The sequence below is a fragment of the Pseudonaja textilis genome, chromosome 2, assembly GCF_049901715.1.
Source record: "Pseudonaja textilis isolate UNSWEBS1 chromosome 2, rPseTex1.2, whole genome shotgun sequence".
Taxonomy (NCBI): Eukaryota; Metazoa; Chordata; class Lepidosauria; order Squamata; family Elapidae; genus Pseudonaja; species Pseudonaja textilis.
The window spans coordinates 3,854,539-3,882,026 of record NC_141991.1 but is presented as its reverse complement, the minus strand read 5'-3'; the positions used below and the strand labels follow the sequence as shown (position 1 = coordinate 3,882,026).

The 27,488-nt window shown below is 42.6% G+C and overlaps 2 protein-coding genes across 5 annotated transcripts in view; both read right to left on the bottom strand.

Moving 5' to 3' along the window:
- Nucleotides 1-27,488, bottom strand: part of LOC113454220 (uncharacterized) — a 79,280-nt gene that overhangs the window by 22,931 nt on the left and 28,861 nt on the right. The window contains exons 1-2 of one of the 4 annotated variants that reach the window (XM_087927739.1): nucleotides 8,155-8,219; nucleotides 7,182-7,767 (exon numbers count right to left, since the gene is read on the bottom strand). In XM_087927739.1, coding sequence (XP_087783865.1) covers nucleotides 7,182-7,586 — 405 coding nt within the window. In that variant the 5' untranslated portion in view covers nucleotides 7,587-7,767; nucleotides 8,155-8,219. Of the gene's footprint in view, nucleotides 1-7,181; nucleotides 7,768-8,154; nucleotides 8,220-14,968; nucleotides 15,828-27,488 lie in introns of those variants that run through there. The other 3 variants (XM_087927741.1, XM_087927742.1, XM_087927737.1) reach the window with 3 other exon arrangements.
- On the bottom strand, nucleotides 387-26,013 carry LOC113453359 (uncharacterized). Its single transcript, XM_087928469.1, has 9 exons — nucleotides 25,943-26,013; nucleotides 24,930-25,535; nucleotides 24,571-24,685; nucleotides 24,387-24,454; nucleotides 22,448-22,577; nucleotides 19,336-20,978; nucleotides 9,139-9,789; nucleotides 2,411-2,433; nucleotides 387-1,415 (listed from the first exon to the last, which is right to left on the bottom strand). Exons 2-9 carry the CDS (start codon nucleotides 25,347-25,349, stop codon nucleotides 584-586), a joined length of 3,882 nt encoding a protein of 1,293 aa, XP_087784595.1. The 5' UTR covers nucleotides 25,350-25,535; nucleotides 25,943-26,013; the 3' UTR covers nucleotides 387-583.

Genomic DNA, 27,488 nt, shown 5'->3' with positions numbered 1-27,488 from the left:
AATTCTTCTTTTCTCTAGATCAGTCAAACCCAAATCCTGCAACAGTATTACATATGTCTTAGTCTTCAGGCCTTTAATCTTCTTAGCTATCCTTCTTTGCACTTTTTCCAAAGACTAAACATCTTTTTTGTAATGTAATGTTGAAAACTGTATGCAGTATTCCAAGTGTGGTCTTACTAAGGCTTTATAAAATGGTACTAATAGTGCATGTGATTTTGATTCTATGCGTCTGTTTATATGTCTTAGCTTTTTTGGCTGCTGTGCACACACAGGTGACTCATTTCTAAGTGATCATCCGTTTGGACTGCCAAAGTCCCTCTCACGGTTACTTTTTTTGAGTCATGTTTCAGGTAATGTGTTTTTCCTGCCCAAATGTAAAACCGTACTTTTCTACACATTAAATTTCATTTTGTTGGATTCCACCTTGTCTCATGTGGATCAGAAAGGCACAATGTGCATACACATAAAAAGCTATAGACATGATTAGGTAAGAGGTTAGAATGCAGTCCGATCTGATTGTCCAGGAGCCAGGAGTTTGGTCCTGACCGGTTCATGGTTGATTCAGCCTTTAATCTTTGCCAGGTCAGTAAAACGATGACCCAGATTTCTGGGGACAATATGCTGACTTTGTAAATTGCTCAAAGACTGCTATAAAACTTTGTGGAGTGGTAGATAAATCTGAAGTGGAATTGCTATTGCTATATTCTTTTTCCCAAGTGTGGATCCTTTTATGGTAAGTAAGCTGAGCATTCTGAGCAAAGGTCTTTCCACACTCCGTGCATTTATATGGCTTCTCTCCTGTATGGATTCTGTTATGAGAAGTAAGAGCATTCCTCGCAGTAAACGTCTTTCCACACTCCATGCATTTAAATGGTTTCTCTTCTGAGTGGATCATTTTATGGGCAATAAGACTACATTTTCGGGTAAAGGTCTTTCCACATTCCATGCATTTGAATGGTTTCTCTTCTGAGTGGATCATTTTATGGGTAAAAAGACTACTTTTTTGAAGAAAGGTCTTTCCACACTCCATGCATTTAAATGGCTTTTCCCCTGTGTGGATCTTTTTGTGCATAGTAAGTCTATTGCTCAGAGCAAAGGTCTTTCCACACACCATGCATTTATATGGTTTTTCTCCTGTGTGGATCGTTTTATGATTTCTAAGTCCATTGCTACGAGTAAAGGTTTTCCCACACTCCATGCATTTATATGGTTTTTCTCCTGTTGCTTGGAGGGACTGGGCTACGTGAGCTACAGGTGTTTCTGAATACCATTTCTCCCCAGTGTGAATCCTTTCATGGGAAGTAAGTTGCCTGTTTGTTCTAAAATGTTTTCCAGATTCCAAACAATTATAAAGATCCTTTTTTGTGTGAACCACTTTTTGAGATGTAAGGGAGTTATTTACAATGAATGTCCCACTGTAATTTTGTCCGTCGTGTCCTATAGCATCATCTCCTTTCTTTTGGGTTAAGTAGTCTTCATTTACATGTAATTTATCTTTGATAGGTTCCACGCTTTTCCCAATATATTTTTTCCACATATTCTCTTGTTGGGCAAGAAAGTCTTGCTTCGGAGCATCAGTGGAAGATGAGCTTTCCTGATTCCAAATATTTGACAGGTTTCTCTTATGGCTTTCTAATTCCGTTCGAATTCCAAACTTCCCTATTCCATCTTTAGCATTGCTCACTTGGAACAGTTCACAGGAATCTTGATTCTCCTGCCCATTATTACCTTCAAAGTGAAAGAGAAATGAAAACGATAACAAGGTTAGGGAGTCAGATCAAACTGTATAAATTCAATGAATTTTCTTCTGAATTTTTTCATTGTGTTGTATTTTTCATGACTACAGTGCTGTGATATAGGCATGATGATTTCTATATTCAGGATTCATGAAAACTTTGAAAATATCTAGAAAATATCTTTCTTTACAATTATCTCTATATATGCAAATCTTACTCAGTCAGTTTTGAGTTAAGAAGTAATCAGAAGAACATCCAAGGAGGAATTAGGAGAAAACTTAAGATTTATTGAAGTGGGTTAATTTCAGCAAAGAACTATGAGGCCTAAAAGAGTTAAAAAAAAGCTAAATCTCCAACGCTGGCAGTGGATCTCTCCCGCTCTGGTTTCCCTGCTCAATTACTGGCCTCCTCTAGTTCCAAACCTTGCCTCCTTTAGTCCAGAAGCAGCCAAGTGGGAGAGAAGGATGCTGGGGTGGAGTTTCTCCCTGGATTTCTAAAGTTGCAATGTTTTTCTTCCCCTTTTTCCTCACTTCACGATGCAGCACTCTAGCTTTGGGGGCGTCCTGGGGAGGGATTCAGATTTCTTAACAACTGGTTCTGTGGGCATGGCCTAATTTGTGGGTGTGACTTGGTGGTCATGTGACTGGCTACATATGGCTTGTTGGCCATGTGACAGGCAAACCAAACATAAATGGTCCTCACTTAGTGGCCAGTTGCTTAGCAAGTGTTCTAATTTATGACTGACCTCCCCAGAGCTACTTGAACTGTTTTTGGTGTTTTGAGAGCCATGCACGCTTGCACACACACACACACACACACACTTATCAGTTACAACATTCCCCACAGTCTTGTGACTGAGGTTTTCTATGTTTTTTGCCAGTTTCCAACAATTCCTTCTGGTTTCCAGTTAAAAATGCTCATTGGGGAAAATGGACTTGTTTAACCACCAGTGTTTGCTTAATGACCACAAGGTTCACTTAAGGATCACAAGGTTCACTTAATGACAAGGTTCACTTAATGGTGTATAACCCGGGATTTGCAACTCAAAGAGCCATTTTTCTATTTTCTTTTAAACAGGTATCTCTCTGTGTCTCTCTCTCTTTGTTTATCCTGCTTTCTCATCTTTTTTTTTCTTTCTCTCATCTCTGTCTCTTGTCTCTCTCTCTTTCCCTCTTTCCCTGTCTCTCTCTGTCTTGTCTTTCTCTTTCCCTCCCTCCCTCTCTTTCTTTCTCCCTAGAACCGATAGGAACTGGTAGAATCCCACCCCTGGGAGTGTCGTTTCTGGGCTGGGGTCTTTCTCCTTTGGAGGAAAATGAGTTGGGGATGCAGGAGGCTTGTAAGGGTCCCTTCTCCAACTCTGGATTTGTCTCCTCTGCGTGTGTTTGCCTACATGCATGTGAACGTGTGTGTTTTCTCTCTCCCTTCCTCTCCCTCTTTTTTGTTCGTGAGAAATCTTGAGGAATCAATCCAATTAAAACCAAAGCCATGAATTAAGGTTCCCGCCTCTTTTTGTGCAACCTTCTACATTCATTCCTGCCTCGATCTCCATTAAAATCATCAGAGACATTTTAAAAAACGGGGTGGGGGGTTGTATCTGGCTGCCATCTCTCTCTCCCTCTTCTTTTACTTCATTGCCTGTGTTCCAGGACCTAAATTGCTTCACTGTGAAATTACTAGAGTAAGCCTATTTAACTTAATTCTTTTCTTCTCTTTCTCTGTCACCCCTCCAATTCTAAATGAAACTTGAGGAGGACCTGTCCTTAGTTATTAGGGAGTCACCTTCTGGTCAGTCCTCCTGATTTGGCCTCTTTTAGATTTTATTGGCATTAAGGTACTGCCTGTCCTTAAGAGTTAATGGGGTTACTGGAAACTTCTGTCCCTAGCGTTTCCTTTATATATAATATGTACAATTGAGATGATTGAGGGATTTGTATCTGCGTGTGTGTGTGTGTGAGAGAGAGAGAGAGAGAGAGAGAGGAAATCGGTGGGGTTTGCGTTTGTCCGCCTACAGACGATCTCAATGGTGTTTATATCATTTGAAATCTGTTTGCTTTAAATAAAAGTAAGAAATGCAGATTAATATTGCTGGAAGTAGTAACAAAAGGTCACTCCATGAGTGAAATGCATCAGAAATCAGTTTACATAGAGGTATATGGTACATTCAGAGAAATGCAATGCTAATGGCTTTTGGAGTTCTAGTTACAGTCTTAATTGGTGCAGTTCTCAGTCTGGTTTATTGGGTAGTCATCTGGAACATTTGATCAAGAGTAATTTTGAAGGAAATCCTGCTTGTTTCATTCTTTTGTCAATGGCCTATTTAAGGAACCTGGAGCTGCTGTTGTAATTAACTTAGGCAAGTGGCAAGAAAATTTGCGCTCTTTTTTTCCCTTTGGGGAGCGGGATATTATTAAATAAATTTGAGCAAGTACAGCTCAGGAAGGAGAGAGGCAAAATGGACTGCTAAATTGGCCACACTCACCCCGTCACATAACCAACTAGCCAGGCCTACCCAGACTCTTTCCTTCCTAGGAGTCTCCCTCCCATGAGACAATATCTGATTAGGGATTTTTAAATAAAAAACTAACTATAATCTGTCTTCTTGAACTCTTTGCTTGGGAATTAGAAAACTCTTACCCAGAGAGACCACGTTCCTATAGTTTTCAAGCATGACTTCCGAATGCAGCGCTTTCTGATCAGAATCCAGCTGAGACCATTCCTCCTCAGAGAAATACACAGCCACCTCCTCAAAGGACACCAGACTCCCCTGAACATGGAAAAAAGAACGGAACAGGAGAATTAGCAAGATCTGTTCATCTTCATTAATAATTTAGGCAAAAGGATAGAAGGGGAACTCATTAAATTTCCATGTAAGACCAAATTGTTGTGGTGAAAGTATGACACACGTGCCAGAGGCGGTACACAGAGCCGTCTCTGTGGCTCGCACACCATCACCAGCTTTTCTCCGGTTTCTGCTCCACAGAGGCCTCTCTGTGGACATTCACCAGCCAGCTGGTCTTTGCAGGCGCTGGAGCAACAACAAAATGGCCCAAAAAATAGCCAAAAAAGAGGCTGTTTTGGCCCGAAAAACACCTTGAAAATGCCCCCCAAAAGGCCTGGAAAACACCTCCCGCAAAACAGCAAAAAAACACCAAAAAACAGGGATGCACGTACCAGCCAGCTGGTTTTTTCAATGCTCAGACAGGCGCACATGCACGGACATGACCGCCCATTCCAGTTTGGGCACTCGGTGCTGAAAAAGTTCGCCATCACTGGAATAGGTCATATCTGGCTCAAAAATAGAAAGTGCAACAAGGATCTTGGAGTCGTAGTGGACAATCACTTAAACATGAGCCAACAGTATAGCTACAGTTGCCAAAAAAATCCAATGCAATCATAAGCTGCGTTCAGAGAGGGATTTAATCAAGATCAATGAAGTGTTAGTACCACTTTATGATGCCTTGATAAGACCACACTTAGGGACATTGTATCCAGTTTTGGTTGACAGATGTAAAAAAGATCTTGAGACTCTAGAAAGAGTGCAGAGAAGAGCAACCAAAATGATTAGGGTCCTGGAGGGTAAAACATATGTTTGCTGGAATTGGGTTTGTCTAGTTTAATGAAAAGAAGGAATGCGAATGACATGATGGCAGTGTTACAATAGCTAAGGGGCTGCCACAATGAAGAGGAGCACAAACTATTCTCCAAAGAGCTTGAAGGCAGGACAAGAAGCAATGGATGGAAACTATTCAAGGAGAGAACCAACCTACAACTAAAGAGAAATTTCCTGACAGTGAGAATAATTAATCAGTGGATTGACTTCCCTCCAGGAATTGTGGGTGCTCCAACACTGGAGGTGTTTAAGAAGAAATTGGACAGCCATTTATAGAGCTTCCTGTCTGAGCAAGGGGTTGGACTAGAAGACCTCCAAGATCCCTACCAACTCTGTTACAGTATTCTGCTCCATTGTTCCCAAATTTCCAAAGCAAAGTTATGCACTCCGTTAAATGGCTGCGCTTCACACAAGTCCTAATTTTAATTTTAGGTGAGAAAATGAACAATTCTGAACATTTCTTTGAAGAAATATTTGGGGCAAGATTTATCAAGTTGATTGATTCTGCAGAATTTACAGTGCCTTTCAGTAAAGTAATCCCACTTCTGAATCAACTGATCTATCACTCTGTCTATCATTAATTGATCTAGAAGTCTGAGCCATTGGCTGAATGGAAGAAAACAAAGAAGGGAAAATTCTCTGCAAAGGTCGTTTCTCAGCCTTTGCAAATTGGTCTCCTAATCCAGGCACAAATCAGAGGATTGGAAATTATTTTGTAGCCCAAAGTATTGTGATTAGATACTCTACGTGGCCATTCTCTTTGGATTTTAAAATTGTTTTATTTTTTATATATTTTGCTTATTTTTTGAACTGCTGCTCATGAAGAAGGCTTTTTAAAACTGGTAATGTGGCAATGTGAGTATTTAGTTATTTCTCATTAGCCTTGCACAATTCCAAGTCCAAGAATTGCAAAAAGAACGGGTCTCTAGCAGTTACTACAACAGTGATATGTTTATTGCTATTTCTTGAAGGACTTGTTAAAAAATTCTAAACTCATAAATTGGAGCAGTATCTAGCAGAACCAGTTAATCTGTGGTCTTTAAAAAAGAAGTTCCTAAACAGAATCTGAGAGTAGAAATGACAAACCATCGTGTCCCAGGAATAATCTACAGAGGAAGCTATCTTGGTTAAGAGCAACCTGAACCTGTTATTATGCTGCCCAAGTTGCACACGAACACAAAAATCATGCAGTCCAAACAAGAGGGAAAATAGAAGGAGAGAGAACTCTGCACACCCATTTCACTGTCTCAAGGAAAGGAGAATACTAATGTAATAATTTTTCTCTTCCTTACTTGATTTGGAGGATCAACCGCTGTTTGAGCTCCATCATAAAAAACGGAAAACTTCATTTGTTTCTCTGTAATTATAAAATAATTTCAAAATGCATATTTAAGAAAATAAGAGAAGGTATACTACAGAAGAGAAGACGATAAGGCAGATGAGATCTTTCTGGGTAATCGGAGGAGCTTGGATTACCTTTTGAGATATCCTCACTTTGATCTTCCCAAGGGATCCTCCTGAAAAATAGCTCCTGAGGGAGATTTGATGGATTCTTCTTTCCCTCAGGATCTCTGAACTCTACAGCACAGCACTTCAAATAAGAGGAAGGAAAAAAAGCAAATTAATGTACATCCACACGACGTAAAGTGGATTCTTATATACGGAACACAACCTCAAAGCCCTCAATTTCCATCAGTGAGGTTGAATGAGAAAACAATGGAACAACGTCCTACAAGAATTGGTGAAACATTGCCCCATATTATGAATGTCAGAAAGAGGGGTGAAGTATTCAAAAATATTCTCAATTCCCTTCTGAGCTCCCTAAAGCATCTCACCTGCAACTTGACCTGCTCCTTCTGCTGCTCTGCCTGGCTCAGGAGGAAGCCTTCTGCCAGGGCCACCGCCTGAGAGCTGGTCTCTGCTCCACACTCCCTCACCCAGCACTCCATCTCGGGGGGCAGAAGAGCCAGGAACTGCTCCAGAACAACCAGGTCCAGCATCTGGGCTTTGGTGTGCTTTTCTGGTCTCAGCCATCGCCTACAAAAGTCGTGGAGTCGGCTGCAAAGTCCTCGGGGACCCTCAGCCTCCTGGTATTGGATCAAGTTCCAGGGCTGAACCTCTCTAGGGAGGATGGTTTCCTCCTCAAGGATCTCCTGATCAGGTCTTGTACAGAACTTCCCAGGCTGAAGAGCGGAAGGGCCTGTTCCGCTTCCCTCCTTTGCAAAAGGTTGTGTCTCCATCCTTTCTCTCTTCTGCAGAGCACCTCCAAATGGGTTCAAGGACTCTTGTGCATCTCCAGATGCCTTTTCCTTCACAGTGCCATTTCTGGGGCCCCAGGACGGATCCCTTGCAAGTTATTCTGCTCTCCCCAAGAGAAAATGTTGGCTTGCAAAGATTTCAAATGGTTTCGAGTTTCTCTACCTGGGATGGAAAGAAAAGCCAATGCCAAGAATTAGAAAGTGGAATTTCAGCCCGTGAACCCCAACCTGCCCGGAGCCCCAAGCGGCTCATTCCCAGCTTGGGGCCCAGGTCCCTCCGAGCAGGGCACGGAAGGAGGCTGCTGGAGAGGCCGCCCCGCTTCTCTCCCTCTCCGGAGACAGGATCCTCGGGGATCCCGGTGCGAATCCTGCCTCCTCCTCGCCCGGCTTCTCTCCTCTCCTGCTGGGTCTCCGCAAAGCCGACCCTCCTCTCCCCCCGCCTTCCTGGTATTCCCGCTTCCCTCTGCATGGAGAGGGCGGCTGGGGAGCATGGGACCCTGGAAGAGCCCCTCCGCCCCCTTCACTCGCGGTCGTCTGGATATCCACCCACCAGAACGCCTCAACCTCTCCGCCTACAGAGCACAGGGATTAAAGCTAGCGACTGTACTGTCCTAGAGTGGCAAGCGTTTGTGACGTCACTTCCTTCAACGGCCTCCCTTAAAAACCTAGTTGTGACATTCGCCCTCCAGTGGACCAGTAGGGAAATGCCTGATGTTCCCTTCTCTTGGCGGAGGTCGCCCCCTTCTAGATTGGGCGCAAACTGGCAGGATTATAGAAGGAGCGGGTCTAAGGGGAGGAGAGGGCAGGGATGAAGGGCATGGGACTAGGAGGAAAGACCGCTTTCAATGCCTCCATGGCTTCGGGGTCTCCAGAAACGGCAATTTCTCCATCTTCTCCTCCTTCCTGTGCAGGGACCATCTGTGGAGATGGAGAAAAATATCTCTGGAGGATTTGAACTCGCTTCCTCAAGAGCAACTGCCCTTGAAGGCTCCCTAAATATCAGAGGAGGCTCCAAAATCCTGCCAGAAATCGTTGGGCAGTCAGAAGGACCAGAAGGCTGTCTGGGAAATCCAGCTTCTGTCTTTCTGTTGTTGGGAACTTTGATGTTACTGTGAAGGAAAACAGAAAACAGACACAGAACCACAATCAGGAAAATGTTTATTTATTGATTTCTTTAATTCAATACATATGGTGCCCTTCTAAAATTATTCACAACCTCACATTGAAGGGGGAAAGCAGAAAGGGGAGAGACCCCTCCAGCCTCTTCTGATGAACACCCCGGGGGACCCATTTCTTCCGCCCTCGGAAAGACTCTAAAGAAAAAGAAAACCAGTTCCAAAATGGAGGAATGCTGAAAGCTGAGTTCAATTTGACTGCCTCGTGGTGAATTCAGTCATTAATCTTTGCCAGCTCCATAAAATGAGGACCTAGGTTGCTGGGGACAATACACTGACTTTGTAAACTGCTCAAAGGCTGCTATAAAGCTTTGTGGAGTGGTATATAAGTCTGAAGTGGAATTGCTATTGCTATATACTTTCTTCCGAGCGTGGATCCTTTTATGAGAAGTCAGATTACCATTCTGAGCAAAGGTCTTTCCACACTCCATGCATTTATATGGCTTCTCCCTTGTGTGGATTTTGTTATGAGAAGTAAGATATTTCCTCTTAGTAAACATCTTTCCACACTCCATACATTCAAATGGTTTCTCTTCTGAGTGAATCTTTTTATGGGAAGCAAGATAACTGTCTTGAGCAAAAGTCTTTCCACACTCCATGCATTTTAATGGCTTCTCCCTTGTGTGGATCATTTTATGGGAAATAAGATTATCTCTTCGTGCAAATGTCTTTCCACACTGCATGCATTCATACGGTTTATCCCCTGTGTGGATCTTTTTGTGCATAGTGAGTCTATTGTTCAGAGCAAAGGTCTTTCCACACTCCATGCATTTATATGGTTTTTCTCCAGTGTGGATCGTTTTGTGGTTTCTAAGTCCATTGCTATGAATAAAGGTTTTCCCACACTCCATGCATTTATATGGTTTTTCTCCTGTTGCTTGGAGGGACTGGGCTACGTGGGCTACAGGTGCTTCTGAATACCGTTTCTCCCCAGTGTGAATCCTTTCATGGGAAGTAAGTTGCCTGCTTGTTCTAAAATGTTTTCCAGATTCCAAACAATTATAAAGATCCTTTTTTGTGTGAACCACTTTTTGAGATGTAAGGGAGTTATTTCCAATGAAAATCCCATTATAATTTTGTCCGTCATGTCTTATAGCATCATCTCCTTTCTTTTGGGTTAAGTAGTCTTCATTTACATGTAATTTATCTTTGATAAGTTCCACACTTTTCCCAATATATTTTTCCCTCATATTCTCTAGTTGGGCAAGAAAGTCTTGCTTCGGAGCATCAGTGGAAGATGAGCTTTCCTGATTCCAAATATTTGACTGGTTTCTCTTATGGCTTTCTAATTCCGTTCGAATTCCAAACTTCCCTATTCCATCTTTAGCATTGATCACTTGGAACAGTTCACAGGAATCTTGATTCTCCTGCCCATTATTACCTTCAAAAGAAAAGAGAAATGAAAACGATAACAAGGTTAGGGAGTCAGATCAAACAGTATAAATTCAATGAGTTTTCTTCTGAATTTTTCCATTGTGTTGTATTTTCCATGTCTACGGTGCTGTGATATAGGCGTGATGATTTCTATATTCAGGATTCATGAAAGTTTTGAAAATATCTAGAAAATATCTCTTTCTTTACAATTATCTCTATATATGCCAATCTTACTCAGTCAGTTTTGAGTTAAGAAGTAATCAGAAGAACATCCAAGGAGGAATTAGGAGAAAACTTAAGATTTATTGAAGTGGGTTAATTTCAGCAAAGAACTATGAGGCCTGAAAGAGTTTAAAAAAAGCTAAATCCCCAACGCTGGCAGTGGATCTCTCCCGCTCTGGTTTCCCTGCTCAATTACTGGCCTCCTCTAGTTCCAAACCTTGCCTCCTTTAGTCCAGAAGCAGCCACGTGGGAGAGCAGGATGCTGGGGTGGAGTTTCTCCCTGGATTTCTAAAGTTGCAATGTTTTTCTTCCCTCTTTCCCTGTCTCTCTCTGTCTTGTCTTTCTCTTTCCCTCCTTAATTATTAGGGAGTCACCTTCTGGTCAGTCCTCCTGATTTTGCCTCTTTTAGATTTAATCGGCATTAAGGTACTTAAGAGTTAATGGGGTTACTGGAAACTTCTGTCCCTAGCGTTTCCTTTATATATAATATGTACAATTGAGATGATTGAGGGATTTGTGTGTGTGTGTGTGTGTGTGTGTGTGTGTGTGTGAGAGAGAGAGAGAGAGAGAGAGAGAGAGAGAGAGAGAGAGAGAAAATCAGTGGGGTTTGTGAAGCTGCTGTTGTAATTAACTTAGGCAAGTGGCAAGAAAATTTGCGTTCTTTTTCCCTTCGGGGAATGGGATATTATTAAATAAATAGGTGCCTTTGAGCAAGTACAGCTCAGGAAGGACAGAGGCAAAATGGACTGCTAAATTGGCCACACCTACCCCGTCACATAACCAACTAGCCAGGCCCACCCAGACTCTTTCCTTCCTAGGAGTACAAGAAGGCCAGATCCTTTCCTTCTCTCTCCCAGGAGACGATATCTGATTAGTGATTTTTAAATAAAAAACTAATTATAATCTGTCTTCTTGAACTCACTGCTTGGGGACTAGAAAACTCTTACCCAGAGAAAGCACGTTTCTATGGTTTTCAAGCATGACTTCCGAATGCAGCGCTTTTTCCTCAGAATCCAGATGAGACCATTCCTCCTCAGAGAAATACACAGCCACATCCTCAAAGGACACAAGGCTCCCCTGGACAAAGAAAAAGGAACAGAACAGGAGAATTAGCAAGATCTGTTCATCTTCATCAATGATTTAGGCAAGAGGATAGAAGGGGAGCTCATTAAAGTTCCACACAAGAGTAAATTGACAGGAATACCCACACTCCAGAAGATAAGCTGGAGATATAAAAGGATGGACACCTTGGGCTAAATCTAACAAAATGAAAATCAACGGTGAGAAATGTAAGGTGCTACATTTAGGAAAGAAAAACCAAATGCACAGGCATCAAATAGGTAATACCTGTCTGAACAGTAGAAAGTGTAACGGATCTTGGAGTCCTAGTGGACAATCACTTAAACGTGAGTTAGTAGTATGCTTCCATTACCAAAAAGAACCCCAACACATTCATAGGCTGCATTAAGAGAGGGATAAAATCAAGATCACATGATGTATTACTACCACTTTATAATGCATTGGTCAGACCACACTTGGAATATTGCATTTAGATAGATAGATAGATAAATGTATTGTCATTGTACTCAGAAACCTGAGAACAATGAAATAAGGTGCTCTTCCACAACATACAACTGAACAACACCAAAAGACATATACAAATAACAATGTAAAACAAATTAAAACAAATAACAGTTAAAAACTGTACAACCAGGATATATATATGTTAAGACCACCAGATTCATAACTCTGCATTTAACCTGATCACAGCACTTGGATAAAAGCTATGTTTAAATTTACTTGTCCTGGCTTTCAGCACTCTATATCGTCTTCCTGATGGTAGGATCTCAAACAACGAGTGGCCTGGATGCGAAGGGTCTCTCAAGATCTTTTCTATCTTCCTTCTACATCCCATGTTATACAACTCCTCCAATGAGGGAAGAGGACATCTGCTGATCTTTTGTGCCCTTTTTATCACTCTTTGGAGTGCCCTTTTCTCCGCCTCTGTACAACTCCTAAACCACACACAGAGGCAATAAGATAAAATGCTCTCTATAGAGCTTCGATAAAAGGCAACCAACAGACTCTCTGGCAGTTGTTGTGATCTTAAAAGTCTTAAAAAATACAGTCGTTGATGAGCCCCCCATGTTAGATCTTGTTTCAGGGTGATACCTAAAAACTTACATTCTGCCACCTGTTCTACCAAAACACCATCGATATACAACGGCTGGATATCTGAACTGCTCTTCCTGTAATCCACTATGAATTCCTTCGTCTTATTTATATTAAATATAATATTGTTTACTTTGCACCAGAGGGACAGCTGATGAACTTCATCCCTGTACGCAGACTCATCATTATCAGAAATGAGCCCCACCAACGTTGTATCATCTGCAAACTTAATGATCTTATTACTCAGATGAATAGAGGTGCAATCAGACATATAAATAGTAAATAAAAGTGGACTCAATACACAGCCCTGAGGAGTGCCAGTATTGAGGATCTCCACAGAAGAGATATGTTCATTCATCCTAACCCTTTGTGAACAATGTGATAAAAAATTCAGAATCCACCAACATATGGAGTCCGGTAGCTTCAGATCTTTAAGCTTAGACATCAATCTGTGGGGTAATTTAGTTTTGCTTGACAGAGGTAAAAAAGACATTGAGACTCTATAATAAAGAGTAGAGGGAGGGGTTATGTGTGCATGCGCAGCAGCGTGCAGGGCATGCCGGGGGGGGGGTAGCATGCGCATGGCATTAGGGTACAGGTGAGCACGCACATACACACACACACACACACACACACTTTTGGCCACAATGATGAAAAGTTTAGCCATTACTTGTCTAGTTTAATGAAAAGAAGGATTAGGAATAACATGATAGCTGTGTTGCAATATCTAGGGAGCTGCCAGAAAGGAAAGAAGGCCAACCAATTCTCCAAAGAACCTAAGGTGGGACAAGAAGCACTAGATGGAAACTAATCCAGGAGAGAATCAAAGTACAGCTAGAAAGGAATTTTCTGACAGTGAGAACAATTAATCAGTGGAATGACTTTCCTCCAGAAGTTGTGGATGCTGCAACACTGGAGGTGTTTGAGAAGAAATTGGACAGCCATTTAGCTGAAATGTTATAGGGCTTCCTGTCTGAGCAGGGGGTTGGGCTAGAAGACCTCCAAGATCCCTACCAACTCTGTTACAGTATTCTGCTCCATGGTTCTCAAATTTCCAAAGCAAAGTTATACACCAAGTTGAATTGCTGCGCTTCACACAAGTCCTAATTTTAGGTAATAATACAGACAATTCTGAATATTTGTTTGAAGAAATATTTGGGGCAAGTTTTATCAAGTTGATTGATTCTGCAGAACGTATAGTGCCTTTCAGAAAAATAATCCTACTTCTGAATCAACTGATCTATTGCTCTATCATTTATTGATTTAGTAATCAGAGGCACAAATCAGAGGATTAGAAATTATTTTGTTAACCAAAGTACTGCGATTCCATGCTCTATGGGACAATTCTTATTCAATTTTAAAATTCTACATTATTTTTCAATAATATTTGCTTATTTTTTGAACTATTGGTTACGAACAAGGCTTTTTAAAAATGATAACATGGCAATGTATTTAGTTATTTTTTTCTAGCCTTGCAGAATTCCTAGTCAAAGAATTACAAAAAGAACGGGTCTCTAGCAGTTACTACCACAGTGACATGTTTATTCCTATTTTTTGAATGACTTGTTAGAAAATTATTTTGTCTAAACTCATAGTTGGTGGATTACCTAGCAGAACCAGTTAACCTGTGGTCATTTCCTAAACAGAATTTGAGGGTAGAAATGACAAACCATTGTGTCCTAGTAATATTTCACAGAGAAAGCTATGCTGGTTGAGAGTAACTTGAACCTGCTATTCTGTTTCCTACGTTGCTCAGGAACACAAAACTAATCCAATCCATAGAAGGGGGAAAATAAAACGAGAGAGAGCACTCTACACACCTGCTTTACTGCCTGAAGGAAAGGGAGAATACAAATCTAATAAGTTTTCCCTTTCTTACTTGATTTGGAGGTTCAACCGCTGTTTGACCTCCATCATAAAAAACAGGAAACTTCATTCTTTGTTTCTCTGTAACGATAAAATAATTACAAAATAAGAGGAAGTAACAGAAGCGAAGAAGGTAAGACAAGCAGGATCTCTCTGGGTAATGGGAGGATCTTGGATTACCTCCAGTGGTGTTTCGACATGGATCTTTGCAAGGGATCCGACGGAAAAATAGCTCCTGAGGGGGATTTGATGGATTCTTCTTTCCCTCAGGATCTCTGGTCTCCACAGTGCAGCGCTTCAAATAGGAGGAAGGAAAAAAGATGCAGAATTAACCTATATCACAAAATAAAGTGGGACACAATATCCGGAACACAACCTCAAAGCCCCCAATATCCATCAACATGGTTGAGTGAGAAAACAATGGAACAATGTCCTACAAGAATTGGTGGGACATTGCCACATATTATGAATGTCGGAGAAGTTTGGAAAGGAGGGGTGAAGTATTCAAACATATTTTCTATTCCCTTCTGAGCTCCCTAGATTAAAATCTCTCACCTGCAACTTGACCTGCTCCTTATGGTCTTCCACCTGGCTCAGGAGAAAGCCTTCTGCCAGGGCCACCGCCTGGGAGCTGCTCTCTGCTCCACACTCCCTCACCCAACCCTCCATCTCTGGGGGTAGAAGGAACAGGAGCTGCTCCAGAACCACCAGGTCCAGCATCTGAGCTTTGGTGTACTTTTCTGGTCTCAGCCATCGCCTACATAAGTCATGGAGTTGGCTGCAAAGTCCTCGAGGACCCTCAGCCTCCTGGCACTGGATGAACTTCCAGGGCTGGACTTCTGAAGGGAGGATGGTTTCGTCCTCCAGGATCTTCTGCCCAGGTCTTGTCAAGATTTCCCCACCCTTCCCAGGCTGAACAGCTGACGGGCCTTTTCCCTTTCCCTCCTTTGCAAAAGGTTGTGTCTCCATCCTTTCTCTCTTCTGCAGAGCAAATCCAAATGGGTCCAAGGACTCTTGTGGATCTCCAAATGCTTTTTTTCTTCAAAGGGCCATTTCTGGGGCCGCAGGATTCATCCTTGCCAGTTACTCCGCTCTTTTCTTTTTTGCCCCTCCGGAGACAGGATTGGCCCTCGGGGAGCCGGGTGCGAATCCTCCCTCTCCTCGCCCGGCTTCTCTCCTCTCCTGCTGGGCTTCCGCAAGGCCGACCCTCCTCTTTCCCCACTCAGGCTCTTCCTAGGGAGAGGTCGGCTGGGGAGCCTGGGACCCGGGGTTGAACCCGCAGGAGGGCCGGGCGCGGCTGTCTCCCTCCTCCGTCTCCCTTTGTAAGGGAAGAGCCTCCCCTCACCCGGAGCAAGTGCGTATCTCCCCCAGCAAGACTCCCGCGGCAACTCTCCGAGTTCTGTGGAGCCCCAGGGGTTAAGGCGAGCGAGTGCGGCATCCTAGAACGGCGAGCCTTTGTTCCTTCCCAGCCTCTCCTACAAAACCAGCTGTGACTTTTGCCTTTCATTGAGCCAATGGGGAAGCGCCGGGAGTTCCCTTCCCGTGGCGGAGGGCTCCCCCTGGTGGATTTGGGATAAGGTGTCAGGATTCTAGAAAAGGCGGGAAAGAGGAGTGCGTCTGAGAGGAAAAGGGTGGGCAGGGCTGATGGGCATGGGAGTAGGTGAAAGGCCCCTCTGAATGTCTGCGTGTCCGACATGGCGACCCTGAACGAAAAGAAAACCAGTCCCAAAATGGAGGAAAAGTTGAAACTGCTGGATATTCTAGAAATTTTACCTGGTAAGGAAGCTACTTAATTAAGAAATGAAGAGGGAAAAATAGTGCTTCATCTCTGACTGGAGAAAAAGTGGAATTACAAAATTAAGAAAAGAAGATTGTGAAGAAAGAGTATAAAGTAAGTGGATCTTGAGCCCATCATCTAGGGCAGGGATGTGAAACTCCCGGCCTGCAGGCTGGACGTGTTGCGTACTGGCTACACCAACCCCCATTTTAGCAAAGGGGGAAAAAGTTGCTATACGCCACATGACGACGGGACATGTTTGATACCCGATATAGGGTGTTGGCTATTCCTGCTAGCTTTGTATCAACTGTCATTATAAAGACACTGAAGAATACTGGGACTGAGACGGAACTTTGTGGTACCATACTGCTTACTTCCCTTCATGTAGAAGTAAATGTCAGGTTTCCAAGTGATGAAATCCATTTAAAAAGAAAAGAGCAAAATCCATCTTCCCAAAAAATTTCTTTTATTTAGGAAAGCATCAAATTGGCAAAGTCTGTGGTAATTCCAGATCTGACCCAACCCGGAATTACCCCACAATAAGTTAGAAACACCCCCCAAAAGTCACATTTTCCAATAGAGGTAATTCAACATTGCTTGATGTCATAAATCTTTACCTCGAGGGGCCTCAGCATGGTCAGCTCGTGTTCCTACAGGAAGAAGAATTACCTAGTCTAAACAACTCTATCTCCACTCCTCCCTCCTTAGGAATGTGGCAAGCCTGAAACCCCTCCCCCAAAGCCACCAAAGAGAAAGTAAAAAAAAAGAATATATACTAACTAAAATGGCTCCACATCAGAGGTGGTATTCATCAGGTTCTGACCACTTCTGTAGAATGGTAGTAAAAATTTTGAGTAGTTCAGGGAACCAGTAAATACCTCTGACTGGAGATTTTACAGTATCCTTCCCCTGCCACACCCAAGCCATGCCCACAGAACCGGTAGTAAAAAACTTTGAATCCCACCACTACTACACAAATGTCGATTTTGGGCTTGACAGTAATACCATTAAGGATTACTCATTGAGCATGGTTTACAAATTAATCTGATGATGATACTATTTATTCCAATTTTTCTAGCTTACCAAGATGCTCTGGAACAGCGGTTGGCAACAGGTGGGCCACAGCCCACTGGTGGGCCGTGAAAATTTTTTGGTGGGCCGCAGAGAAATCTCACCTCCAGAGCACCCCCACAAAGCAATTAATCCAGACTGCGCAGAAACACAAGGTTACACTGCCCACATGGCCCGCGGGAACCCTCCCTGCCCTCTCCTTACTCAGTAAACTTGTCTGCTAAATTGCTATTTTTCCGACCATCATCTATTCTGCTGTGCTGGGAGATTTAGATTAGCTAGGAAGCAGGAAATGGTTGGATTTCAGCTTTCTAGCTAGTCTTTAGATCTTCAGCTCAGCACAGCCGAACCTCCCTTAGGACTGAAGATTTGCTTGCAAGCAAATTCAGTGCAGACTCACAGCAAGCAAATTTGAGAGACTGAGCTAGCCGATGGCGGATTGGTAGATCACTGAATGATTCTGTGAGCAACTCAATCTGCCTGCTTTGCCTGATTTGGGGTAAAAGTTGCCCTTTTTTAAAATAAAATAATCAATATTTACATTTGCAATTTTGTGAGTTTGCTGGCTAGCAAATTTTATGTGACAAAGACTGAAGTATGACAATGGCAGATAGATAGATCTCTGAATGAATCTGTGATTCTGTGAGCAACTCAATCTGCCTGCCTGCTTTGCCTGATTTTAGGTAAAAGTTGCTCTTTTTAATAAAAAATTCAATATTTATATAAATATTTATAATATTTAGACAAGCCATGCCCAGCCAATCACATGATCACCAAGCCACACCCACGAATTAGGCCACGTCCACAGAACCAGTTAGTGGTCCCTGAAATAATAGTAAGAGATTCAGGACTAATGCATTTCTGACTGCAACTCTGCTGTAATGGATATACTCTTCAGAGGGAGTTTCTTAAAATGATTAGGGAATCTGCACCACTTAAATATGGGCATCCGCATATCACTTTCAGGCCAAATGATAACCTTAATCTCCAGTGATGCTCATGTTTCCTTTAAAACCTCCTACTTAGCAAAGGATTGAGGATTCAGCCGCAAGGGAATTTGGAGCTCTTCTAGCCCTGCCCCTACTCAAGTAGGAGATCCTATACCATTTCAGACAAGTCTCACTATGGAGTCTCTTCTTAAAAACGTCCAGTGACATCCGAAGGCAAGTTGTTCCACTGGTTAATGGTCCTCACTGTAAGAAAGACACTTGTTAATTCCAGGTTGCTTCTCTCCTTGATGAGTTTCACATCCATTATTTCTTGTCCTGCCATCTGGTGCTTTGGAAAATAAATTGACCTCCTCTTTATGGCAGCCTCTCAAGTACTGGAATACGGCTATCATGTCACTCCCAATTCTTCTTTTCTCTAGATCAATCAAACCCAAATCCTGCAACAGTATTACATATGTCTTAGTCTTCAGGCCTTTAATCTTCTTAGCTATCCTTCTTTGCACTTTTTCCAAAGACTAAACATCTTTTTTGTAATGTAACGTTGAAAACTGTATGCATTATTCCAAGTGTGGTCTTACTAAGGCTTTATAAAATGGTACTAATAGTTCATATGATTTTGATTCTATGCCTCTGTTTATACAACCAAGGATTGTCTTAGCTTTTTTGGCTGCTGTGCACACACAAGTGACTTATTTCTAAGTGATCATCCATTTGGACTGCCAAAGTCCCTCTCACGGTTACTGTTTTTGAGCCATGTTTCACGTAATGTGTTTTTCCTGCCCAGATGTAAAACCGTACTTTTCTACACATTAATTTTCATTTTGTTGGATTCCACCTTGTCTCATGTGGATCAGAAAGGCACAATGTGCATACACATAAAAAGCTATAGACATGATTAGGTAAGAGGTTAGAATGCAGTACGAGCTGATTGTCCAGGAGCCAGGAGTTCGGTCCTGACCGGCTCATGGTTGATTCAGCCTTTAATCTTTGCCAGGTCGGTAAAACGAGGATCCAGATTTCTGGGGACAATATGCTGACTTTGTAAATTGCTCAAAGACTGCTATAAAGCTTTGTGGAGTGGTAGATAAGTCTGAAGTGGAATTGCTATTGCTACTGCTATATACTTTTTCCCGAGTGTGGATCCTTTTATGAGAAGTAAGATTACCATTCTGAGCAAAGGTCTTCCCACACTCCATGCATTTATATGGCTTCTCTCCTGTATGGATTCTGTTATGAGAAGTAAGAGCATTTCTCTTAGTAAACGTCTTTCCACACTCCATGCATTTAAATGGTTTCTCTTCTGAGTGGATCTTTCTATGGGAAGCCAGATAACGGCTTTGAGCAAAGTTCTTTCCACAATCTATGCATTTAAATGGCTTCTCCCTAGTGTGAATGTTCTTATGGGAAATAAGATTACCACTTTGAGCAAAGGTCTTTCCACACTCCATGCATTTATATGGCTTCTCCCCTGTGTGAATGTTCTTATGGGACATAAGTTTACCTCTATGAGCAAAGGTTTTTCCACACTCCATGCATTTAAAAGCCTTCTCCCCCGTGTGAGTTATATTGTGGGAAATAAGATGACTACGTTGAGCAAAGGTTTTTCCACACTCCATACATGTAAATGGCTTTTCCCCGGTGTGGATCTTTTTGTGGATAGTAAGCCTACTGTCCAGAGCAAAGGTCTTTCCACACTCCATGCATTTATATGGTTTCTCTCCACTGTGGATCTTTTTGTGGTTTCGAAGCACACTGCTCAGAGCAAAGGTCTTTCCACACTCCATGCATTTATATGGTTTCTCTCCTGTGTGGATCTTTTTATGGATAGTAAGTTCATTGCTACGAGTAAAGGTTTTCCCACACTGCATACATTTATATGGTTTCTCTCCCATGTGTCTCTTTTTGTGGATAGTAAGTTCATAGATACGAGTAAAGGTTTTACCACACTGCGTGCATTTAAATGGTTTCTCCCCTGTGTGGATCATCTTATGGGAAATAAGATGACCACGTTGAGCAAAGGTCTTTCCACATTCCATGCATTTAAATGGCTTTTTCCCTGTGTGGATCATTTTGTGGTATCTAAGTCCATTGCTATGAGTAAAGGTTTTTCCACACTCCGTGCATTTATATGGTTTCTCTCCTGTGTGGATCATTTTATGGTTTCTAAGTCCATTACTACGAGTAAAAGTTTTTCCACACTGCATGCATTTATATGGTTTATCTCCTGCTTGGATCCTTTTATGAGAAATAAGATTATTACCACTTTTGAACATGTTACCATACTCTCTGCATTTGTATAGCTTCTCCCCAGTGTGAATCCTTTCATGGGAAGTAAGTTGCCTGTTTGTTCTAAAATGTTTTCCAGATTCCAAACATTTATAAGGGTCCTTTTTTCTGTGAATCACTTTTTGAGATGTAAGGGAGTTATTTCCAAGAGAATGAATGAATGTCCCATTGTAATTTTGTCTGTTGTGTCTTATAGCATCTTCTCCTTTGTTTTGGGTTAAATACTGTTCATTTACATGTAATTTAGATTTCACTAGCTTCATACTTTTCCCAATATATTTCTTCCTTATTTTCTCTTCTTGGGCAAGAATGTCTTGCATCGGAGCATCAATGGAAGATGAGCTTTCCTGGTTCCAATTATATGACTGGTTTATCTCACGGCTTTCCAATCCCATTCGAATTCCAAATTTATCAGTTCCATCTTTAGGATTGATCACTTGGAACAGTTCACTTGAATCTTGATTCTTCTGTCCATTATCACCTTTAAAGCAAAAGAGAAATGAAAGTGATAACAAGGTTAGAGAAAAAGATCAAACTGTTAGAAAGTTGACAAATTTTCTTCTCAATTTTTCTGAAATTCCTTTAGGAAAAAGTTAAAGGTTTATTGGGGTGTGTTAATTTCAGTATAGATCTGTGAGAACTGAAAGAATTTTGAAACAAGTTCCTTTTTCCCTGGTATACCTTGGAGAAGCTGCTCCATGGTTTGTGTCTGGCTGGCGGGACTCCTGCTCAACTTGTTCCTTGAACCCCGTGATGAGATTTTGGGGTGAAATCCTTTGCTTGAAGCCTCCCATTGGCTTGTAAACTCTCTTTGCGCCCAGACTGGAAAGGTTGGGAGGCTCAAGAAAGAGTACTTCATTGCTACAAAGTCTGACTGGCTTGCAAGGGCTCTTCGGTCAGATGTACAGGTCTCAGTTAGCACAGAACAGAAAGCTAAACTGCTTTAGTGTGAGATCACCCAAGATCAGTAGTGCAAGATCTCACGCAACTGATCTCACACTACAGTACTTTAGGCCTTCCGGGCTGCCACAGCAAGGCTCACTAGAGCTGTGGGAACGGGAGTGGGTAATAGAGATAGCCAAAATAAAATTTTATTTTGTAGCCAAAATAAAATTCTTTCCCCTGTGAATCAAGGACGTCCTCACCAGGAGCTGGGGAGGCATGGACAGAAAACAACTGGACTGGAGACTGTGACATGATTGGCCCATGTGATGGGCATTTGGACTGGGGGAAAGGACATTGGGTTTTGAATTGGGTGGGAAAAACCTAGGGACCGTTGAGTTTTCTCCAGCTGTGCCAATATGGCATGCCTAATAAATTCTTACTATGAAGAACTTGGTGGCCTCAGGGTTTTGATTCTGTTGACTTTTACTTGGAACCCTGACACTGTGTTCTTTGTGAACTGAGGATTGCATAAGAAAGAATAGAGTAGAATAGGGTAGAATAAAATAACTGAAGGCAAGTTGTTCCACTGATTAATTGTTCTGTCAGGAAATTTCTCTTTAGTTCTAAGTTGTTTCTCTCCTTAATTATTTTCCACCCATTGCTTATTGTCCTACCTTCAGGTGCTTCGGAGAATAGCTTAACTCCCTGTTCCTTGTGGCAGCCCCTAGGATATTGGAACATTGCTATGATGTCACCCCTAATCTTTCTTTTCATCAAAATACCCAGTTCTTTAGCCTCCAGTTCCATAAAATGGAATGGATTGAGTAACAGAGTTGGAAGGGACCAGTTGAAATAGAAATGGAAAAATAGAATAAGAAATGGCACAGAAAGCATCTAAGCAAAGAGCAGTAAATTCTTTCCTTCCTTGGAGTACAAGAAGGCTAGATCCATTCCTTCCCCCTCCCAAGAGACAATATCTGATTAGTGATTTTTTAAAATTAAAAAAAAAAACTAACTATAATTTGTCTTCTTAAACTCTCTGATTGGGGACTAGAAAACTCTTACCCAGTGAGACCACGTTCCTATGGTTTTCAACCATGACTTCCAAATGCAGTGCTTTCTGGTCAGGATCCAGCCGAGACCATTCCTCCTCCGAGAAATACACAGCCACCTCCTCAAAGGACACAAGACACTCCTGAACACGGAAAAAAGAACAGAATTGAAAGATTTGCAAGATCTGTTCATCTTCATCAATGATTTAGACAAGAGGATAAAAGGGGAACTCATCAAATTTGCAGACAAGACCAAACTGACAGGAATAACACTCCAGAAGATAAACTCAAGATATAGAAGGATCGACAGATTGGGCGCCATCTAACAAAATGAAAAACAACATTGAGAAATGTTAGGCTCTACATTTAGGAAAGAAAAACTAAATGCACAGACATAGAATAGGTGATACCTAGCTCAACAGAAGTAAGTGAAACAGGGATCTTAGAATCCTAGTGGACAATCACTTAAATAAGAGTCAGGAGTGTGCTAGAGTTACACACACACACACACACACCCAAAAACCCCAACACAATCATAAGCTGCATTAAGAGAGAGATAGAATCAAGATCACATGAAGTGTTAGTTCTACTTTATAATGCTTTGGTCAGACCACACTTGGAATATTGCATTTAGTTTTGATTGCCGGATGTAAAAAAGATCTTGAGACTCTAGAAAGAGTACAGAGAAAAGCAACCAAAATGATTAGGATCATGGAGGATAAAACATAAGGACCAGTTGCTGGAATTGAGTATGTCTAGTTTAATGAACAGGAAGACTAGGAATGACATGATAGCAATGTTGCAGTATCTAAGGATCTGCCACAGAGAAGAGAAGGCCAACCTATTCTCCAAAGCACTTGAAGGCAGGACAAGAAGCACTGGATGGAAACTAATCAAGGAGAGAACTAACCTACAACCAAAGAGAAATTTCCTGACAGAACAATTAATCCGTGGAATGACTTTCCTCCAGAAATTGTGGATGCTGTAACACTGAAGGTGTTTAAGAAGAAATTGGACAACTATTTATCTGAAATGTTATAGGGCTTCCTTTCTGAGCAGGGGGTTGGGCTAGAAGACCTCCAAGATCCCTACCAGCTCAGTTATTTTGCTCCATTGTTCCTAAATTCCCAAATCAAAGATATGCACTAACACAAGTCCTAATTTTAGGTGAGAAAATGGACAATTCTGAATAAAGCAATCCCCGCTTCTGAATCAGCTAAACTATTTCTCTGTCTATTATTGATTGATCTAATAGTCTGAGCATTGGCTGAATGGAAGAAAACCAAGAGGAGAAAATACTCTGCAGAGGTCATTTCTCAGCTTTTCAAAGCAGGAATGTTTGATCTCCTAATCCAGGCGTAAATCACAGTATTGGAAATTATTTTGCAGCCCAAAGTACCACGATTACATGCTCTACGTGGCCATTCTCTTTGGATTTTAACATCCTGCTTTATTTTTTAATATGATTTGCTTATTCTTTGAACTACTGGTAATGAATAAAGCTTTTTAAAAATGGTAATTCGGCAACGTGAGTCTTTAGTTATTTTTCATTAGCCTTGCACAACTCCAAATCAAAAAATTATAAAAAGAACGGGTCTCTAGCAGTTACTATCACTATTCCTCTCTCTTGAACCACTTTTCAAAAATTATTTCTTCTAAACTCATAGTTGGAGTACCTAGCAGAACCAGTAAACCTGTGGTCCTTAAAAAACTTTTGCTAAACAGAATCTGAAGGTAGAAATGACAAACTATTGTATCCCAGTAATATTCTACAGAGAAAGCTATGCTGGTTGAGAGTAACTTGAACCTACTATTGTGCTTTCTATGTCACTCAGGAACACAAAAATAATCCAGTCCAAACAAGGAGGGAAAATAAAAGGAGACAGCACTCTGCACATTTCCTTCATTTCCTGAAGAGAGAATACAAATCTAAAAAGTTTTCCCTTTCTTACTTGATTTGGAGGTTCAACAGCTCTTTGAGGTCCACCAGAAAAACCAGAAAACTTCATTCTTTGCATTTCTGTAAGGAATAAGTAATTTCAAAATGCATAATTAACAAAACAGGAAGAGGTATTCTATGGAAGAGCAGAGATAGCAAAGATAAGACAGATGGGTAATTGGAGGATCATCAATTACCTCCTGAGGTGTCCTGACTTGAATCTGCCCAAGGGATCTTCCTGAAAAATAGCTCCTGAGGGGGATTTGATAGATTCTTCTTTCCCTCACGATCTCTGATCTCCACAGGGCAACACTTCCAGTACGAGGAAGGGAAAAAAAGAAGCAGAATTAATGTGCATAACACAAAATAAAGTGGATTCCTATATTTGGAACACAACCTCAAAGCCCCTAATATCCATCTGTGTCGTTGAGTGAGAAAACAATGGAACAACGTCCTACATCACCACATATTATGAATGTCAGAGAAGTTTGGAAAGGAGGGGTGAAGTAGTCAAACACATTCTCTATTCCCTTCTGAGCTCCCTGAAGTGTCTCACCTGCAACTCAACCTGCACCTTCTGCTCCTCCACTTGATTCAGGAGGAAGCCTTCCGCCAGGGCCACCGCCTGGGAGCTGCTCTCTGCTCCACACTCCCTCACCCAGCCCTCCATCTCTGGGGGTAGAAGGAACAGGAGCTGCTCCAGAACCACCAGGTCCAGCATCTGAGCTTTGGTGTGTTTTTCAGGTCTCAGCCATCGCCTGCACAACTCATGGAGTCGGCTGCAAAGCCCTCGGGGACCCTCAGCCTCCCGGTATTGGAGGCTCCTTAAATTGCAGGGCTGAATTTCTGAAGGGAGCATGCTTTTCACTTCCACGATCTTCTGCCCAGGTCTTGTCAATATCTCCCCACCCTTCCCAGGCTGAACAGCTGAAGGGCCTTTTCCATTTCTCTCCTTTGCAAAAGGTTGTGTCTCCATCCTTTCTCTCTTCTGCAGAGCAACTCCAAATGGGTCCAAGGACTCTTGTGGATCTCCAGGTGCCTTTTCCTTCACAGGACCATTTTTGAGGCCGCAGGACGGATCCCTGAAAGTTATTCTCCTCCTCCTCTTCCTCCTCCTTTCTTCTGGCTTGCAAAGGTTTCAAACAGCTTCGAGTTTCTGTATCTGAGATAGAAAAACAAACGCCAAGAATTAGAAAGTGGAATTCAGACTCTGAATCAGCTCACCCAACCTGCCCTGAGCCCCAAGCCACTCATCCCAGCGCAGGTCCCCCACGAGCAGGGCCGGGAAGGAGGCGCTGGGGAGGCCGCCCCACTTCTCTCCCACTCCAGAGACAGGACCGGACCCTCGGGGAGCCGGGTGCGAATTCTGCCTCTTCCTCGTCCGGCTTCTCTCCTCTCCTGTTGGGCCTCCGCAAAACCGATCCTCCCTCCCCCCCCGCCCCACTTGTGCTCTTCCTCGGATACGGGGCAAAAGGGAGTCCCGCCGCCTTCCTTATATCCCCGCTTCTTCCGCTTTCCCCTGCAGAAAGAGGGCGGCTGAGGAGCATGGGACCGGCCCCCTCACCTTACCCGGGGCACGTGCGGATCACCCCCGGCCAGAGTATCCCGAAACCTCTCCGCCGGTGCCTGAGGAGTCCCAGGGGTTAAGGGGAGCGAGTGCGGCGCCCTAGAGTGGCAAGCGTTTGTAGTGTCACTTCCATTGCCCGCCTCCAGTGGTAAGGCAGCCGTCACGTTCGCCGCTCAGTGGACGAAAGGGGAAGTGCCTGGAATTCTCTTGTCCTTGGAGAAGAAGCCCTCGGGTGGATTTTGGCCAAAGTTTTTATTTATTTATTTTAGTCAATTCCTCATAAGATAATAGGTATAAGTAAAAACATAGATACATATAAGAGAGATCCAGACGTGAGGCCGGGTAGGGGCTCTTCCCAGGCAAAGGGAAGCTGAGGAGGGAGAGAGATACATGCCCAGCCCTCTCCTTGTTCAATCCCCTGTGTATGATGGAGGAAGCCACCAGGCGCTCAAAAATTCAACCTTGGGACTCCAGGAGCCTCCAATACCAGGAGGCTGAGGGTCCTCATGGGCTTTGCAGCCAACTCCACAACTTTTGTAGGCGATGGCTGAGTCCAGAAAAGCACACCAAAGCCCAGATGCTGGACCTGGTTGTTCTGGAGCAGCTCCTGTTCCTTCTGCCCCCAAAGATGGAGAGTTGGGTGCGGGAATGTGGAGCAGAGACCAGCTCCCAGGCAGTGGCCCTGGCAGAAGGCTTCCTCCTGAGCCAGGCGGAGGAGCAGAAGGAGCAGGTTGAGTTGGAGGTGAGGCACTTTATGGAGCTCAAAAGGGAATGGAGAATGTGTTTGAATACTTCACCCCTCCCTCTCAAACTTCTTTAACATTCACAATATGTGGCGATGTCCCACCAATTCTTGTAGGACACTTATTTATTTTATTTATTTGGTTTGTCAGTTGCTTACAAGATAATAGGTATAAATAAAAACATAGTTATGAATACATGGATGCATAAAAGAAATAAAAGAAACAATAGGACGGAGAGTAGGCACGTTGGTACGCTTATGCACGCCCCCTACAGACCTCTTAGGAAAGGAGTGAGGTCAATAGTAGGCAGTCTAAGGTTAAAGTTTTTGGGGCTTGGGGAAAAAGCCACAGAGTCAGGTAGAGTATTCCAGACATTGACCACAGTGTTGCTGATGTTGTATTTCCTGCAATCAAGTTTGGTGCAATTAACCTTGAGTTTGTATCTATTGTGTGCTCTTGTGTTGTTATGGTTGAAGGTGACAGGTAGGACGTTGCAATGTATGATTTTATATACGATACTTAGATCGGACCAAAGGCGGCATAGTTCTAGGTTTTCTAGATCTAGTGCCACAGGATTGGAGAAAGGACGGAGTGGAAGGGAGAGAGCAGGATGGTGGGCATGGGAGTAGGGGTAAAGGCACCTCTCAAGGGTTCCTTGCCTCTCTCAAGGGTTCCTTGCCTGACAAAGGCTTCATCATCTCCAGAGGTGGCACTTTCTCCATCTTCCTCTCCTTCCTGCAGGAACCCTCTGTGGATATGGAGAAAAATCTCTGGAGAATTTGAACTCGCTTCCCTCAAGAACAGC

Excerpts from the sequence above, each read along its gene's own strand:
- LOC113453359 (XM_087928469.1), bottom strand. The coding sequence starts at position 25,349 with ATGGAGACACAACCTTTTGCAAAGGAGAGAAATGGAAAAGGCCCTTCA. Across the intron at positions 24,455-24,570 it reads AAGTCAGGACACCTCAGGAG|AAATGCAAAGAATGAAGTTT; the intron begins GTAATTGATGAT and ends TATTCCTTACAG. Across the intron at positions 2,434-9,138 it reads GGATCCACGCTCGGAAGAAA|GACCATTTATGTTTGGTTTG; the intron begins GTATATAGCAAT and ends CCACTAAGTGAG.